Source organism: Delphinus delphis, chromosome 4, assembly GCF_949987515.2.
Source record: "Delphinus delphis chromosome 4, mDelDel1.2, whole genome shotgun sequence".
Lineage (NCBI taxonomy): Eukaryota > Metazoa > Chordata > Mammalia > Artiodactyla > Delphinidae > Delphinus > Delphinus delphis.
The window spans coordinates 4,255,486-4,274,047 of record NC_082686.1 but is presented as its reverse complement, the minus strand read 5'-3'; the positions used below and the strand labels follow the sequence as shown (position 1 = coordinate 4,274,047).

Here is an 18,562-nt window from a genome sequence, read left to right as displayed (position 1 = left end):
TTTCTGGTTTTGGTATCGGGGTGATGATGGCCTTGTGGAATGAGTTTGGGAGTGTTCCTGCCTCTGCTATATTTTGGAAGAATTTGAGAAGGATAGGTGTTAGCTCTTCTCTAAATGTTTGATAGAATTCGGCTGTAAAGCCATCTGGTCCTGGGCTTTTGTTTGTTGGAAGATTTTTAATCACAGTCTCAATTTCAGTGCTTGTGATTGGTCTGTTTATATTTTCTATTGCTTCCTTGTTCAGCCTCGGAAGGTTGTACTTTTCTAAGCATTTGTCCATTTCTTCCAGGTTGTCCATTTTATTGGCATAGAGTTGCTTGTAGTAATCTCTCATGATCATTTGTATTTGTGCAGTGTCACTTGTTACTGCTCCTTTTTCATTTCTAATTCTATTTATCTGAGTCATCTCCCTTTTTTTCTTGATGAGTCTGGCTAATGGTTTATCAATTTTGTTTATCTTCTCAAAGAACCAGCTTTTAGTTTTATTGATCTTTGCTATTGTTTTCTTCATTTCTTTTTCATTTATTTCTGATCTGATCTTTATGGTTTCTTTCCTTCTGTTAACTTTTGGAGTTTTTTGTTCTTCTTTCTCTAATTGCTTTGGGTGTAATGTTAGGATTTTTAGTTGAGATGTTTTTTGAAGTAGGATGTATTGCTCTAAACTTCCCTCTTAGAACAGCTTCTGCTCCATCCCATAGGTTTTGGGTCATCGTGTTCTCATTGTCATTTGTTTCTAGGTATTTTTTGCTTTCCTCTTTGATTTCTTCAGTGATCTCTTGGTTATTTAGTAGTATATTGCTTAGTCTCCATGTGTTTGTATTTTTTGCAGATTTTTTTCCTGTAATTGATATCCAGTCTCATAGTGTTGTTGTTGGAGAAGATACTTGATACAACTTCAGTTTTCTTAAATTTACCAAGGCTTGATTTGTGACCCAAGATATGCTCTATCCTGGAGAATGTTCCATGAGTGCTTGAGAAGAAAGTGTTTTCTGTTGTTTTTGGATGGAATGTCCTATAAATATCAATTAAGTCCATCTTGTTTAATGTATCATTTAAAACTTGTGTTTCCTTATTTATTTTCATTTTCGATGATCTGTCCATTGGTGAAACTGGGGTGTTAAAGTCCCCTACTATGTTTGTGTTACTGTTGATTTCCCCTTTTATAGCTGTTAGCATTTGCCTTATGTATTGAGGTGCTCCTTTGTTGGGTGCATAAATATTTACAATTGTTATATCTTCTTCTTGGACTGATCCCTCAACCATTATGTAGTGTCCTTCTTTGTCTCTTGTAATAGTCTTTATTTTAAAGTGTATTTTGTCTGATATGAGAATTGCTACTCCAGCTTTCTTTTGATTTCCATTTGCATGGAATACCTTTTTCCATCCCCTCACTTTCAGCCTGTATGTGTCCCTAGGCCTGAAGAGGGTCTCTTGTAGACAGCATATATATGGGTCTTGTTTTTGTATCCATTCAGCCAGTCTGTGTCTTTTGGTTGGAGCATTTAATCCATTTACATTTAAGGTAGTTATCGATATGTATGTTCCTATTACCATTTTCTTAATTTTGGGGGGTTTGTTATTGGAGGTCTTTTCCTTCTCTTGTGTTTCCTGCCTAGAGAAGTTCCTTTAACATTTGTTGTAAAGCTGGTTTGGTGGTGCTGAATTCTCTTAGCTTTTGCTTGTCTGTAAAGGTTTTAATGTCTCTGTCGAATCTGAATGAGATCCTTGCTGGGTAGAGTAATCTTGGTTGTAGGTTCTGCCTTTTCATCACTTTAAATATGTCCTGTGACTCGCTTCTGGCTTGCAGAGTTTCTGCTGAAAGATCAGCTGTTAACCTTATGGTTAACCTTATGATTCCCTTGTATGTTATTTGTTGTTTTTCCCTTGTTGCTTTTAATATTTTTTCTTTGTATTTAATTTTTGATAGTTTGATTAATATGTCTTGGCGTGTTTCTCCTTGGATTTTTCCTGTATGGGACTCTCTGCACTTCCTGGACTTGTCAATCATTAATTCTTGAACCAGGCTTTTGTGGCTCAGGGTAGCCCTAGGAGACTACAGCTTTTCTACAAACAAGAGGCAGGCAGAGGACTCTGTGGTGGCAGTGGGGCGTCTCTCTCAGGAAGGCCCCATAGGGTCCTGCTCGGTTACACTTTCGTTCAACAACACTGATGGAGCAGCTGCTTGCGCTGCACACAGAATTGGTGCTGCGGTTATAAAGTGAAAATAAATAGACAACATCCCTGTCCTTATGGAGAAGCTTTTAAAAAGGAAATTGCAGGATATTAGGCAGTGATGAGGGCTAAGAAAAAGAAAATAAATCAGGGCAAGCTGGGCAGCGCAGGGTGGGTTGGGGCTTTGTTTAGTGATGGGGATGAAGTAGGTAAAGGGGAGGAAGATGTGAAGGGCTGAGTAAGCACGATGTTGGGGTGCACAGGCCCCAGAACTCTGTGTCCTCCTGGGCACCAGGACTGGGTGCGCAGCTGCATCCCTGTGTTCACCAAGCAGTTCAGTCCTGGTCCAGCTCAACCCCCAGAGCACTCGGCCATCACAGCACTGCCTGTGTCCTGGTTTCCCCCAACAGGGCCTTGCAGCCACTCTGCTGGCTGTGCTTCTAGCCAGATGTGCTAAAACAGAGGAGACGCGGCGATCCGTAAAACAGCACGTCCCCAGTCAAGCTGGGGGAGTGAGAGCACTTTCTGATTTTTTTTTTTTCTGGAGACTAGGGATTTAAATTGAACCCAGCACAGGACAGTGGGTTCTGTGGGTGACAGTGGACAGCCACACCTGTGAAAGGGGAGAGACATGAGTGGTAGTGATGGCAACGAGGCACCCAGCAGTGGGAGATACAGAGGGTACCCAGCACCAGCTGACCTCAGTCCTCCCCAAGTGCTGACCCCTGTCACTGGGCATGACATCTCCAGGGCCTGCCAGCACTGACATAGCAGCCCAGGCAGAAAATCTCAGCATCTCAAGCTCGAGGGAAAGGAGAGGGGTCAGCCATGGCTAGAGTGGTGGTCAAGGGTGTGTGTGTGTTTCAGGAGTGTAAATGCAGAAGCTGGATAGATGCTCCATAGGCTACTTCTTGATTCACCAGCACTCTTAGACCCAACTAATCTTTCTTTAATTGGAATACAAAAGGCTATGCCTTGCAATCCCAGAATGGCAGTCATGACGATCAAGAGTGATTCCCAACCCTTCTGAAATTGTTCCGCCTACTCAACATCCCCTCCCTTTGGCATGTTTGCTATTTGAAGACAAAAGCAGGTTAAATTAATTTTTTGTCTTCCCAGTTTTCCCCCACTGTTACTGGGACTTGCTAGTGTGAAGTCTTGGGACAGAACAGCTGCCGTTCACAGTCAAGCAATGGGTTCACCTGATCAATACTGCATGATGCTAACTGTTATATTCCTTTTTGTTACAGCCCCAGCCCCAAAAAGGCAAAAATGTGACCACTGGACCCCGTGTCCCCCAAACACCTACGCCTACCGGTTGCTCAGTGGGGGTGGCAGGGACAAGTATGCCAAGATCTGCTTTGAGGATGAGGTGTAAGTACTACAGCAGGAAAAGAAAACCTAGCTCTCCCACTTGGTTCTTCCCCTTCTCTGAGGCTGACCAAGCAGCAAGTCTGCCCCAGGAGAGAAAGGCATCTTCTTGACCTCAGGCAGAGGCTGGGGGGCATCCGAGGGAAAATGAGAATGCATGCTGTGCCGAGGGTGGGGAGGTGGGACCCGTAGATTGCTTTTATGTGTCCCGAGTTGGACTTTCATTTGACAGCAGTTAGCAAAAAGCTCAGTACATATTTTGTACTCTAGCCCTTCAAAGTCAGGGAGACATCAAAACTCAGCGGATACGGCTGTCCTTGCATTTGGGTTTTGATCCTCACCCTCATGGGTTAAAGCCAGTGTCATCTCTCCCTGCAGCCCCTACCCCCCACGTAGCTCGGTTCAGCTTCTGTGCCACTGCCTTACCCTTGACAGCCCAATAAACCCTGGCACTTGGAAGTGTCCTAGCCCAGTGTATTCCATGGCTAGGGCTGCCATAACAAAGTACACAGACAGGGCTGTTTAAACAACAGACATTCATTCTCTCTCAGTTCTGGAGGCCAGACGTCAAGATCAAGGTGTGGGCAGGGCTGGTTCCTTCTGAGGCTGCAAGGGAGAGTCTGTCCCATTCTCCCTCCTTGGCTTGTAGATGCCGACTTTGCCCTGTGTCTTCACAGCGCCATCCCTCTGTGTGTGTGTCTCGATCCAATTTTCCCCTTTTAAAAGGGACACCAGTCATTTTGGGTTAGGGTCACCCTAAAGACCTCATTTTAACTCAGTCATCTCTTTAAAGGTCTATATCCAAATAAGGTCACATTCTGAGGTTCTAGGGGTTAGGACTTCACCATTTGAACTTTGAGGGAACACAGTGCAACCCACAACACCAAGCTTAAGGATGGTTTGGGCGATTAAGTAATTATTACAAATGAGAGAAAATGTGGTCTGTTCCTAACCCTGAGTAGGAAGTCATTCCCAATTATCCCACCATTTCCCCCAAACCAGGCACACTTTCCCTTTTTTTGTTGGTTAGCTGTTGCCCACAGCACTCGGCACTTGCTGCATTTCCACCCCTCCACTCTCAGTCCCTTGGTCTCTGCACGTACCTTGTTCTCCCAAGGAGCAGGCAGTGCATTCAGAGAGGGGGTCGGATTCAGCTTCGTACACCTTACACAGTCCTGGCATATCCCCTCATTCAATATTTGGGAGTTGGGTAGAAATAGCCCCTTCGCTCTGCAGGTCCATCATGTCTCTAAGGTCCCCTTTGCTCTGCCGGACAGTTTGTTGATAAACATTCATCCACCGATGAACTCCAGAGGGTGAGGCACTCAGCAGAGGGACCGTGACATGGAACACGTGGCTCCTGCCCAAGAAGCTGACATCACAGTTCAGGGTTCTCTGCCTCAACCCCATGGACACCCTGCATGGTAGGGGCTGCCCTGAGCATTTCAGGGTTAGCAGCACCCCTGGCCTCCACCCACTAGATGCCAGAGAATACCCATCCTCCCCACCGGCTGTGACAACCACACACGACCCAGACATTGTCACATGTCCCCTAGGTGGCAAAATCCTACCCCCCACCCCATTAAGAACCAGTGGTATAGTTGGAGAGAACAAACAGAGTTTGCAAATGTCCATGGTAAATGCTGTATGGTAATTGTGTGTGTGTGTGTGTGTGTGTGTGTGTGTGTGTGTGTGTGTGTGTGTAATTTCAAAGGTGATGCCCTGATGAATGGGATTGTCATTGAGGTAGATTGAAAACTGAGCAGGAACCCTTGGCAAGGAAGAGGCGGGAAGACCTGGGAAGGGTGGGGACAGTGGGAGGGGGTCACTCATCCAGAATCACATCGCCAGAAGGGGATTTTTCAAGCTCAGATCCCAGAGCCCAGGATTTGCCCTGCTCCACAGTGCCTGACACCTTCTCCTGACCATGCATAGGAGCTACTGCATCTCACCTGGTACAAACCAACTCACGTATACTTTAACTTCATAGAACTCTGTCTGAGGTAGGTACCATTATTATTCCCATGATACAGACAAGGCAACTGAGTCACAGAGAGGTTCAGTCACTTGCCCCTCATCACACAGCTGTTAGTGACAGAGCCAGGATTCCACCCGGGCAAACGTAGGATCTGCTGTGTGGACCAACTTGAATCCAGTAGTCTAAAGGAACAGCTAACCCTCTCTATGAATGTGTAGAACCAAAGGTAGCTTGCCTGCTTCAAACAGTATTCTAGATGTTTTTCAGAATTCAGTGCAGAATAAAGCAGGATAAGCACAAGTAAAGGAAATTAAAAGGAACAGGAATCAATGAGGCCAGATGCCAAGACACTTGCTGTGCCTCTAGTGTTGTGTTTTCTTGTAACAAGTCCCTGGAACAGAAAGGATGGGTTGCAGAGATCTCGTTGTTTTACAAATAAAATATACAGGTTTGGGAATTCCCTGGCGGTCCAGTGGTCAGGACTCTGTGCTTTCACTGCCGAGGGCCTGGGTTTGAGCCCTGGTCGGGGAACTGATATCCCACAGGCCACATTGTATGGCCTTAAAAAAAAAAAAATATATATATATATATATATATATATTTATATATTTATATATATATTTATATATTTATATATATATCAGGTTTATGTAGAAAGACGAGGTTTTTTGCCATTTGCTTCATTCCTACAACCAGCATGTCCTGGGCACCTGCAAACATACCTCCCCCAGGGACAGCCCCCTCCATCTGTCAGTAGAGTCCCCCTACTCACTCACACCCATACCTCTAAACAGCGGGTTTACATTACAACTTCCTTGTTTCCGCTTTTCAGCGCTATCAGCTGCCCTGCCCCTCGGGAGGTCAGCTCTTTTCCACCATCACCCAATTCCTGTCCTCTTCCCTTACCATTGTCCTGATTAAGTTACTATACTGTCATCACGGTTTGAGCAAACTTCATCCTTTACATGATTATGACTGTGAAAATAAAATTCAGAGAGTTTACTTGATAGGAATATTTTACCAAGGGAGAACCCAACTCCTGGCAAACAAGATTTCCAAATGGAAGGCGGTTAGGTGGCGTGGCGCTCCATGGCCACGGCTCGGCTTATAAAGTTTGAATGAGTAAGTGCAGTGTTTTCTAGTGTGGTTTGTTACTAGAAACTTATGTGCTGTTGCATTGCATGAGCTGACTTGTTCATAACTGCAAGGTCATGCTGACATAAAGAAAGCTTAGGTTTTGTTTAAGGTCAGAGTCAGCATTTGGGGGACGTCAGGGCAGTTTTAAGTTTGGGTTTGTGACTATGAGGGTCCATCTAGGGATATACTCAAACTGTGGCCTCCAGTTTGGTTTTTTTTACTACTTAATTAATTAATTTGGTTGCACCGGGTCTTAGCTGTGGGCTCCTTAGTTTGTGGCATGCGAACTCTTAGCTTCGGCATGCATGTGGGATCTAGTTCCCTGACCACGGATTGAACCCGGGCCCCTGCATTGGGAGCACGGAGTCTTAACCACTGCGCCACCAGGGAAGTCCCTCCAGTTTGTTTTTTTTCTAACGGGACTAAACAGAGGTTCTACATGACTGAAGCATGTACAATAATTACGTTTCGTTTACTGTTGGCTCACTTGGTTTTCCATGAAGTTACATCAGTTTAATCCCTAAACTTTCCTCTGGTTAAAATAAATCTCTCACATCAGACACTTACCAGCTTCACCCGTGAAGCTTCTGTCCCTCTCCAATCGGCCAGGTTACCCTGCAGCTACCGTGCGGCTGACATTCGGGGACCCCTCCCCACCACCATCCTGGGGATGACCTTTGCCTCCCTCTCTGTAGCTGGAGTCCCTGTTTCCTGGATACAGTACCTTCCACTTTCTTAGTTTCCACCCTTGTTTTGCTGGAGCACATCTTCCAATAACATCCTGAGAAAAGGGTATAAGGGGAGGTAATATTTTTAAAGATTCTTCATGTTTAAAATGTATTCATTCCCACCAACGATTAACTGAGAGTTTGGCCGAGGATAGATTTCTCAATTATAAATAGCTCCCACTTTGAATTTGGAAGTCTTTGCCTGGAATTAGTGACTCTCACTCCGGCAATGTTTGAGTGTGGTGACCGTGAGAATGCACTTCTCAGGTTTCTAGGGGCAGGTAGTTCATTGGCCAAGAGTTCCAGTTGCTGCATTCTAAAATCCATAGTAGGTTTGCTGGAGGCCCGGCCTCCCCTGGCTGCTCCTAGCCAGTGACTGAGACCTGTTACAGAAAAAATTATTCATGACACTTCGTGAAAATGGTCAGGCCGACTTTATTCAAGGGGGTGATGGCAGTAAGCATAGGGACCACTCTTGTGGGGTCTTGTAGGGGAGAGAGATTGGATTCAACTCCAGACACATCACGGGCAAGCATTTACAGCCAAGGAGCAGGGTGGAGATTGTGGATAGAAAATTACTAGGAGGAAACTTCAGGGTTGAGGGGATTCTGGCTAAACAGGTTAACAAGATTCTTGCTGAAGGCGGGACCTGGAGGGTGGAGGAGGATTAAGAAACTGATTTAATATGGATGGCCATCACATATCAAAGGTGGGGCTTTCTGGTTAAACCGACTTAGCAGAATTCTTGCTAAAATTGGACAATGCAGAGATGAGCAGAAGTCCAAAAGTCAGGCCTAGTTTAAAAAGAGCTCGGGGGGCCTGAGTAGAGTTTGGTCAAGGAGAGAATCCTTATCAGAACCTTGAGATACCAGGCAGCCCCATTCCTGGGCCACACAGGCTCAGCTGAAGCCCAGCTTGCGTTCCAAGATGCCCATTGGCCTTGCCGAAGTCTCCTGAGACTGCCTGGCCGCCTAGGACATGCCCACCCCAGCTTTTTCCCTTTCCTCCCCTTAGGGTCAGGCTTGAGTTGGGGTCTGACAACTCGCCCTGCTTAACCCCACCCCTCTCACCTTCTCTCGTAGGTATTTCCCCTAATAAAAATTCTAGCTCATTTAACCCTGTTTTGGTATCTGCTTTTCAGAGGACTCAGCTTAACACAATGAGAATGACTGTTCCCTCACAGTCTGTCCAGTAAGGCATGTTGACTAATATTTTGAGTTTTGCCATTCTGAGAGAAGAAAGTTAGTCTCAGATCAGTGTTTTATTGCTCTTGCTGTGAGTGAATCCAGGGTCTTTTCATGCTAAGAATGGCTGTACAGTCAGCCCTCCCTCCCCATGGGCTCCACATCTGCGGATTCAACCAACCATGGATCACATAGTATGTTTATGATCCATGGTAGGTTGAATCCACTCATGCAGATCTCACAGATACAGAGGGCCGGCTATGGAACTTGGGCACCCGTGGATTTTGGTATCCGTGGCAGGTCCTGCAGCCAATGTCCTGCAGATACGGAGGGATGGCTGTATGTATTTTCTGTGAACTGTTTATATCTCCTGCCCATTTTTATTCCTATCCCTGGGCTTTTTTAATTGATTTATAAGATTCTTTATGTATTAAGGTAGTTAGCCCTTTTGCGTTAAAAACTGCTCTCCATATTTTGTCTTTTCATTTTTTAGATGGCATGTTAAAATATGCTTATGCTGTCGTTAATACCTGACCTTTAACAAAGCAAAGAAAATACACACCATATAGTGAAAGCAAAATTTAAAATATTTGACAAGCAGCAAAAACAGAAAACAACCCAATTATGAAGTTTTCATAAAGAACAAATATATCTCACATATATTAAGTGGCCTGTAAAAATGCCAATTCAAAGGAGGCAATTCTTAGATTGAATCACAGCACATAAACCCCAAATTATGCTGTATATTAAAAATGCATACATACAAGAGAATTGAGGTCACAGGGAAAACCACCGCCCTGAAAACTGGAGAGACAGGCAGATTCATCAAATCACAGATTACCTGGAGCAGGGAGCTCAGCTGGATCTAGCATCCGGTAGGAACCCTTAAAGGGTAAGTGACTAATTGCTGGAGACTGAGCTTGGATGAGCTTGAGAGATTAACTCCTGGAGGCCAAGCCTTGGAGGAGCTCCTACACCTTCCTGAGTTTCTCCTCCAGGAGCCCTACCAGGCTTTCAAAGGGAAGACTGAAGAAAAAATCCCCTCATGCTTCTGGCGGTGGGAATGGGAAAGTAGCCATTTTGAAATATGTCCCCAATGCTCTGTTCTTCTTAGCAGCCTTGTCTTCGAGGGAAACTGTTTTACCAGAGTCTAACCAATGAAGGTTTTACCAAAGACTAGCCAACCTGGGGGAGGAAAATACCCAACTCCAGGCCCCTCTGGCCTTCCTGTCTCCCCTAAGGAGTGAAAGAAAAAAAAAAGCCACTTGTGAAGGCCACAGCTCAGGGGCACAGGCTCACTAAAAGACTGAGACCTGGTCACAGGCCTATGGAACACTTCCTCATTCCTGACGTCTTACTACCACATAATAGGGCTCCTGTAAAATAACAAGGGATTACAGCTGAAAAAAACTGCAAGTCTCAAACCCAATGTAAAAGAGTCTATAGGGATACCCAAGAAAGAGAGGAGAAATGTTAGCCTCTGACACCTACGGCTACAGCAAATAGTAAACAGAGCCTAACTCCCTGCCAGATGAACATAACATTCACACTAAAGACCTATTTACCAAGTATACCATGTCTGGCTTTCAACAAAAAATAACAAGACGCACGAAAAGTAAAAAACCACAGTTTGAAGAGACAGGGAAAGCATCAGTACCTTGCCCAAATATGGCAGAAATTTTGGAATTAGCATGCCAGGAATATAAAACAGCTATGATTCATATGCTAAGAGCTGCAATAGAAAAAGTGGACAGAATACAAGAACAAATGAGTAATGTAAGCAGACAGATGGACACCCTAAGGAAGGATGAAAAAGAAATGGTGGAAATTAAAAACACCATGACAGAAATGAAGAACTCCTTTCATGGGCTCATTAGTAGACTGGACACAACCAAGGAAAGAATCATTGACCTTCAGGCTATGGCAAAAATACCTCCCAAATTGAGAAAAGAGGAAGAAAAAAAATAATTAAAAACCTGAAAAATAAAAAAGAACAGAATATCCAAGAACTGTGGGACAACTACAAAAGGTACAATACATGTAATAAGAATACCAGAAAAAAGAAGCGAGAAAGAAACAGAAATATTTGAAGTAATACTGCTGAGAACTTTTCAAAATTATCCACAGACACCAAACCACAGATCCAGGAAGCTCAGAGAAAACCAAGCAGGATAAATACCCCCAAATGTACACCTAAGTAAATTGTATTCAAACTAGAGAAGATTAAAGACAAAGAGGAAATCTGGAAAGTAGCCAGAGGCAAAACCAACAACAACCACAAAATAAAATGAAACCAAAAAAAAACACTTTACTTATAAAAGAACAGGGTAGGAATTACATCAGGCTTTTCTTCAGAAACCACGCAAGCAAGAAGAAAGTGGGGTAAAATATCTGAAGCAAAGTGGCTGTACCATTTTACATTCCTATCAGTGTATGAGAGTTTCAGTTAATCTGCCACTATATTCACCAGCGCTTGGTATGGTCAGTCTTTCTAACTGTAGACATTCTAATAGGTATGCAGCAGTATCTGACTGTGATCTTAATCTGCATTTCTCTAATAGCTAATGATGTTGCGCCTCTTTTCATGTGTTTATTTGCTGTGTGTATATCTTACTTTGCTAAGTGTCTATTCAATTCTGTTCATTTTTAATGGGGTTGTTTTCTTATTATGAATTCTGAGGTTTGTTTATGTGTTTTGTATTCAAGTTCTTTATTAAATATATGATTTTCCTATAGATTCTCCCAGCTTGTTTCTTGTGTTCTTCTTCTCTTACAGTATTTATCAAAGAGCAGAAATTCTTAATTTTAATGAAGTCTAATTTATCCATGTTTTCCTTTTATGGAGCATGTTTTTCATGTCATCTCTAAGAACCTTTTGTCTAGCCCACAAAATTTTTCTTCAAAGCTCTCCAAAGTTTCTTCCAAACTTCTAGAAGTTGGATAATTTTAGGTTTTCCACTTTATATAATATGATATACCCATGTTGAATTAATTTTTGCAAATGGTGTGAAATATGAATTGTAGTCATTTAAAAACATGGCTACTTAATTGTTCTAGCACCATTTTTCATAATACTGTCTTTCTCTACTGAATTCTTTTTGCACCACTGGCAAAAATCAAGTGACCATATACGTGTATATCTAATTCTGGACCCTCTATTCTCCTCCATTTATCTGTTTGTCTGTCTTTTCACTATATGCAGTAATTTTGATAACTATAACTCTACAGTAAATCTTGAAGTTCAATATTATAATTTCTTCAATTTTGTTCTTTTTTTTCAAAATTATTTTGACTATTCTAGATTCTATTTTCATATGAATTTTTGAATCAGCTTATAAATGCCTACACAAAAGCCTACTGGCTTTTTTCTTTTTTTTCTTTTTGAGATTGCATTAGATCTCTAGATAATTTGGGGAGACTTGACATCTTAGCAATATTGAGTCTTTTACTTACCTCAATTTATTTAAATCTAATTTGTCTCAGTAATGGTTTGTAGTATTCAGTGTATGCATCTGCAGATACTTTTGCCATATTTATCGCTAAATATCTCATACTTTTATGCTATTGTACATATTTTTTAATTTAAAATTTAAAAGTTAAAAAAATTAAGTTTAAAATTTCAATTTCCCATCATTAGTTGCTAGTATGTAGAAATACAATTGACTTTTATGTAATGATCTTGTATCCTGCAACCTTCCTAACCTCACTTATTAGTTCTAGTAGCTTTGTTGTAGACTCCACTGGATTTTCTACATAGGTGATCATGTCATCTACAAAAAAAAAAAAAAGGCAGTCATAACACTTCTTTTCTAATCTGCATGCCTTTGACTTCTTATGAAGATAATGTATCATTGATTTTAAAACTTGACAGAGGATGCATGCACTCATACAGATGCACACACACACACACACACACACACACACATGCTCACACACACACAAAGATCTTCAGTAATATTTCACATTTCCAGGAAGGTCAATCTTCTTCCTGGTTTTAGGACACAATCCCCTTGAAACTGGCATTTCATATTCTCCAATTTAAAAGTAAAAATTAAGTGAAGTAGTGTAAGGGATTTATTTAAGGGGATAATCAGGGTTACATTTTGTGATTGGATAGAAGCATCTCCAGGTGTCCGCAAAACCTCCGTCAGAGCACTGATGGGGAGAGGACGCATGGAAGCTGATACCAGAGTTGGGTCAGACCCATCTCTTATTCATCCACCTCTTGTACCTCATTTTTTTTCCAGCCAGCCAGTTTGAATGTGTCCTTCATGTTTGTCAACCCTTCGCTTGTGTTCCTCGCATCCCATCAACTGTCGAAACCCAGCAAGTATACATCTTCAGTATCTCTTTACCTTGCCATCTCCTTTCTCATCCCACTTCTCATCTCCTTGTTCATGGTCTAGTAAGCTTCATCATACTATGAAAGTAACCAGGTGTTGTGTGTGTGTGTTTGTCTCCAGACTTTCTGGCTCCTAATCCCTTCTACTGGTTGTTGTACTCCATATTTATAAAGTGGGAAAATGAACGCCCGCCCATGAGGAGGTTGAGGATTCAGTGAGAGAATGTTTGCAAAGAGCCCGTGCTAGACAAACACTGGTGTTTCTCTCCCTGGCCATTTGTATAAATTATAGGACTAAATGCAGTTTCCAGGTTCCCTGAGGGACTCAGACTGTAGAGATGTGTGGGGATGGATGTGTGGAGCGAGTGTAGGGGTGACTTTCAAGGGAGCTGGGTCAAGGCCGGTGCGTATCTACAAGGAAATGGTAAGTGACAAAGGATGGACAGTAATTTTGCCAAGAGAGGATCTTACAGAGCAGGGAGGGCTACTCACTGCTTGGTGAGAAAGGGGTTCTTTGACCGATGCTTATCTACGTTTCAGGCTCATAGGAGAAAAGACTGGGAATGTGGCAAGAGGAATAAATATTGCCATTGTCAACTGTAAGTTATTAAATGTTTTCTTTAAACCTCCTCTGAAAGCTCTGTGATTGGATAGTCAGTGGCACCTTGGGTTTCTTTATGATTTCTGCACACGATCTAGTCTAGGTTTATATTTTAATGCATTTTAAGAGTATATATTTAACTATTTTTTACAGTGCCTCACTTTAGAGATTTCTGGTTCTACCGAAAAACTGAAATCAAATATAAACTGATTTTAAAAAAAACAAAGAAGGACCTGCTGAATTCAGAGCTAAAACCAGATCAGCAGACCTGGGGGTACAGACACCCTGGAGTTGGGCTTCACCTTTGCTCTGATTCCTGGTGGCCCAGCAGAAGGTGACACCAGTTCCTACCTTTGTCTGATAAAAGGGCCTCAGGGGACGCACAGCCTGCCCTCCTCTTAGGCCTGGAAAGAAAAAAAACACATCTGTCACTATTGCCATCGGGGCCCCTGACAGTAAGAACTGTAGCAGGTTTGGGGAAAGGGTTTCCCTTGGCGTCTGTGCCTATGAGCAAGGTGAGCACATAGTCCAGTGACAGAGGGCTGCAGGAACCTGAGGAAAATGTGCCTGATCTGCAGGAAAAGCTACAGGGGGCAGCAGAAAGGGCTGAGTGGGGGCCCTGGTGTTTGTGGGAAGAGGCAGGTGCACTGGGAAAGAATGTGGGCGTAAATCTAACTGGAAGCAGGTGGGAGGGATGCTCTGGGCAGCCGTTGTGAGCCCTAGCCTTCCTGACCCGAATCACTGGGGCCCCCTTCAGGGAAGGCAGTCCTTTCCTTCAGGTGGGACCACGGCAGTCATGCTTCCCGGAAAGAGACAGAGAAGGAACACGCTGTTTTCAGAATGTGCCCTGAGTCCCCATGTACCTTCTTTTAAAAGCTGTTTCTCTCATTTCCAGATGTGACTGGGAAAGTATTAGCAACACAGTATTTTGATATGTACGAAGGAGGTAAGGAAACTCTTTTCCTCTTAAAATCAAAATGAATTATACACACAAATTAGGATAAAAAAAAACACAACCCAAAACATCAAACATTCTTATTTTGTCTCCCAAAAAATTTGCCGGAAGCAAATTTTTTCTAGAACTGTCTTACATAAACCCTCGTGGTCTCCGAGTTCACGTATTAAAATTTGAAGCCATCATCTAGAAAATGTCTTTTCTTTGATCACACTTGTCCTGGATCTTTTCCTTCTGCCCCTTCCTCGGATAATGGGAAAGAGAAAATATCTCTTTCTTTTTTGAAACCAAACATGTAGAATAATGTGATCAGCCTCCAGCCCTGAATGTCGTCATCATTACTGCCATGTTCACGGCACTGGGCGTGGTGCACGCATTCCTGGAGCCCAGGGTGTCCATCCTCCTCCAACTGTCCCTCCATTCTGGACTCTGGATCTTGACTGAAGTTGTTTTTGTTTAACACTGAGAATTACCTAAAACAAATCTTTATAAAGATAATGGAGAGGAACAATTAGAAGTGCCCGGATGCACTCGGGAACGATGCCGTTAATCATAACTACAAATACAAGCCCCAGTGGTAAATAACAGGGTTTGAGCTGAGCCTTTGTTTCCTCTCTGTAAGAAACAGAGGGGTCTCTTAGCAAGGACTTACCCATCCCGGTGTGGTCTGTCATGTCTCGTATTTCTCCTCAGTGTCCTGGAGCCACTCGGCTCTTAGAGGGTCATGCCCAGGTTCGGTGTTTTCTTATTAATTGCAAAGAAGAGCCCACCTGTGTTGCCAAAGTCGTTGCCGGTTGGTTTCAGAGCTGATCACTAGAATCTTTATGATCCGATCATGCTGCTTGCCTCACATCGCCCCACCGTGGAAGCCACAGGCCGTTTACTATGAAAGCGGGAAAGCATCATTTGCGTGGTGGAGAGACAGTTCTAGATTCAGAGGATTCAGAGCCCGGGGCACAGAAGCTGAGAGCAGAAGCACAGCCTCTAGGGCCAGAGTCTCAGCTGACAGAGAAGGTCCTAAGACTGATTTGCATTGACCCGGCAGATAACTCTGGACCGATGACGAATTTTATTCAGAGCGCTCCCTCGAACTCCCTGCTCTTCATGGTGACCCACGATGATGGTAGCAGCAGGTGAGTGCAGACTTGTCACAGCAGGGACGAGAGTCAGGGAAGCCAGCGCGGGTGGGTGGGGGGGCAGAGCATCAGGGCTCTCAGTGTTCCTCAGTACATCATTTAGGAGAGGACAGAGGTCCAAGGAGAAGGATGCTTCTTCAAGGAAAAGGAATGGGAAACCATGAGGAACAGACTGCATTTCTAGAGGAACAACAAGCTGGTGGGGCACATAAATCCTAGAAACTAAGGAATATTTCCAGGTAGCAAGACAAAGCCACCACTGACCATAAATAAAATAGCAAAGCTAACCCTTGGCCAAAGAGCTAAACCCAGGGTGGGACTTATACACACGCACGCGCACACGCACGCGCACACGCACACACACATACATGATGCTTTCACTAGGGAGAAGATGACCTGGTCAGTGTTTCTCCAAGCGTGCTCTCCTGCGCAAACGCGTGCGTCTTCACTGCCTAACTTCCGAGGACCCCAGAGCGCTTCTAGGCGTCGTGAATTTCCGAGATGGGGCTACTGAACATGGCATTTCCCAAATTTGTTTGAATTCAGATCTTATTCTTAGAAGAGCATCTTCCCAGATGGAAGTTCTTTGACATGTGCTTTGAAAGACTCAGATGTAACCCATTTAGGAAAATCTGAACTTATTTTTTCTTTTCCTTTCTGCCCACCTCCCTTTACTTTGCCCTGAATTGCACCTTTCTACAACGGTAGGATTCTTTAGGTTTTGTTTTGGGGTTTTTTTTTTCATTTTTGATACTGACTTTTCTGAATACGAAAGGGACAGTTTTGACACTTGTTTTCATCTTTCAGCAACTTCTGTCCTCTTTATTGGTGGTCAGTAAACAGGAGGGCAGCAAGGACCAAAAACTATGCTGGCTGGGATGAGGATGACTGAACCCCAAGACCCAGGGCTTTTCCGAATTGAGAATTAAAACTCTGGGCCCCAAACTGAGTCTAAAAGAGTCCTGGATGTGGCCTTATGTGTAACTAGAGATGTGACACACTCAGCCAGCATGTGCGTTTCCCTCCTGCCCCGCACCCCAGGAGGGCAGGCGCTGCTTTAGAAACCTGTCCTAGGACAGAATGTGTCCTAGCACCACATACCCGAGTCTGCAGGTGAGACATTCACATGCTTCCCCCTTTGCCCCGCAGACTGAAGGAGGACGCTAAGAAGGCCATAGAAGCCCTGGGAAGTAAAGAGATCAGGAACATTCGGTTCAGGTCGAGCTGGGTATTTCTTGGAGCAAAAGGCTTTGAACTTCCTGCAGGAATTCAGAGAGAAAAGGTGAGTGCTTGCTAAACATCCCTTCCTGAGAACCAGTTACCATATGTCCTAGCAATTCCACTCATAGATACATAGCTAAGAGAATGAAAAACATACGGTCACACAAAAACTTGTACAATGTGCTATTATTCACAACAGCAAAAAAGCAGAAACAACCCAAGTGCCTGATGAATAGATTTTAAAATGTATAAATAAAATACGGTATAGCCACACACTGGAATATCATTAAGGCACATACGGAAATGGAGTACTGATATAGGCTATGACATGGACGAACCTTGAAAACACACTAAGTGAGGAAAACCAAACACAAAAGGACACATACTGTATGATTCCATTTATATAAAATTTCTAGATTTCTGTCCAGAGACAGAAACTAGATTAGGGGCTGTCTAAAGGCTGTGGAGGATGGCGAGTAGATTCGAATGGGTTTGTGCGTTCTTGTTCCCGGGATGAAAATGTTCTAAAATTGAGTGATGATGGCTGCATGCCTTTGTGAATATACTAAAAGCCATTGAATTGTACACTTTAAATGGGTGAATTTTATAGGATGTGAATTCTGTCTCAGCAAAGGTGTTATATTAAAAAGAGACATAAAACTAGAATTCCAAAGTTTAGAATGCGTATTCTTATTCTTTTTAAGCATGAGTTTAAGGTGCTCCATTGTCTGTGAAAGAATTGAAGATGGAAAGCCTTAAAGTCAAATCAATCGGAACAAGTGTTCCTTCTGAGTAAGGAACACTCCGATTACCCTGAAAAAAATATATAGTCCTTCTCCCAGAGAACTGAAAACCAGACTTGAGAGTTGTGCCGTCCCATATGGCAGCCACTCGCCAGATTTGCAGGTTACATTTAAACTGATGCAAGTTAAAGAGAATTTAAAATTCAGTTCATCAGTCACGCTAGCCACATTTCAAGTATTCAGTAGCCAAATGTGGCTAGTGGCTGCTCTACTGGGCACGTGGATTAAAGGACACTCACACCATAGCAGAAAGTTTTCCACCTGTTGAATCAAGTTGCTTCAAATATGGAGTCACATTGAGAGGAAATCACGTACCCTGAGTAAGTTGTAACAAATCCCATCCTAGGAAGTGATTCTCTTTTTATGACTTTGCTCACAGCTGGCTCGCTGACCATTTGTTGATTAGATGAATGGATAAATTAACGCCTTTTCTTTCCTTTGCACAGGTCAACCACTCAGATAATGCGAAGAACAGGTATCCGGGCTGGCCCGCAGAGATCCAGGTAGAAGGCTGCATACCAAAAGGACCAAGCTAACATGGCCCGGCCTCAATAAAGGTGCCTTTTATAGACAAATGCATCCCGAATGGACCACACCTCTTAGCCAACAGTCAATATTTGATGAGTATTTTGGGTTTGTCGTCAACCCACTGACCAAAGTATTTTCCAGTTGTCTAAAATCTTGTCGCACAGACTTCTTATGCCAGTGTGTATAGAGTGAAGGTAGTGAGCAGGACAGCTGAAATGCATGGGAATTGTTGAAGGGGAGGCAGTGACTTCCCCTTGAAAGGAGAGGACTGGGGGGCGGGGCGGGGAAGCAGCCACTGCTTGTCCAGATGTGGAGCCACTTTATGATTGGATCTATGTTTGATCCCTGTGGTCCAGACAGCTCTGCAGAGAGAAAACCTTTATTCCCCGATCACCGAGCACACCCT

The 18,562-nt window shown here is 43.4% G+C and overlaps 1 protein-coding gene across 3 annotated transcripts in view; it reads left to right on the top strand.

Annotated features, from left to right (window-relative positions):
* FAM3B (FAM3 metabolism regulating signaling molecule B) overlaps positions 1 to 18,230 on the top strand; it is a 53,942-nt gene extending 35,712 nt beyond the window's left edge. Inside the window, exons 3-8 of one of the 3 annotated variants that reach the window (XM_060009788.1) lie at positions 12,818 to 12,896; positions 13,453 to 13,511; positions 14,409 to 14,459; positions 15,514 to 15,601; positions 16,754 to 16,886; positions 18,075 to 18,230. In XM_060009788.1, coding sequence (XP_059865771.1) covers positions 12,818 to 12,896; positions 13,453 to 13,511; positions 14,409 to 14,459; positions 15,514 to 15,601; positions 16,754 to 16,886; positions 18,075 to 18,164 — 500 coding nt within the window. In that variant the 3' untranslated portion in view covers positions 18,165 to 18,230. Of the gene's footprint in view, positions 1 to 3,422; positions 3,547 to 12,817; positions 12,897 to 13,452; positions 13,512 to 14,408; positions 14,460 to 15,513; positions 15,602 to 16,753; positions 16,887 to 18,074 lie in introns of all 3 variants that reach the window. The other 2 variants (XM_060009787.1, XM_060009789.1) reach the window with 2 other exon arrangements.
* The last annotated feature ends 332 nt before the right edge of the window (positions 18,231 to 18,562 follow it).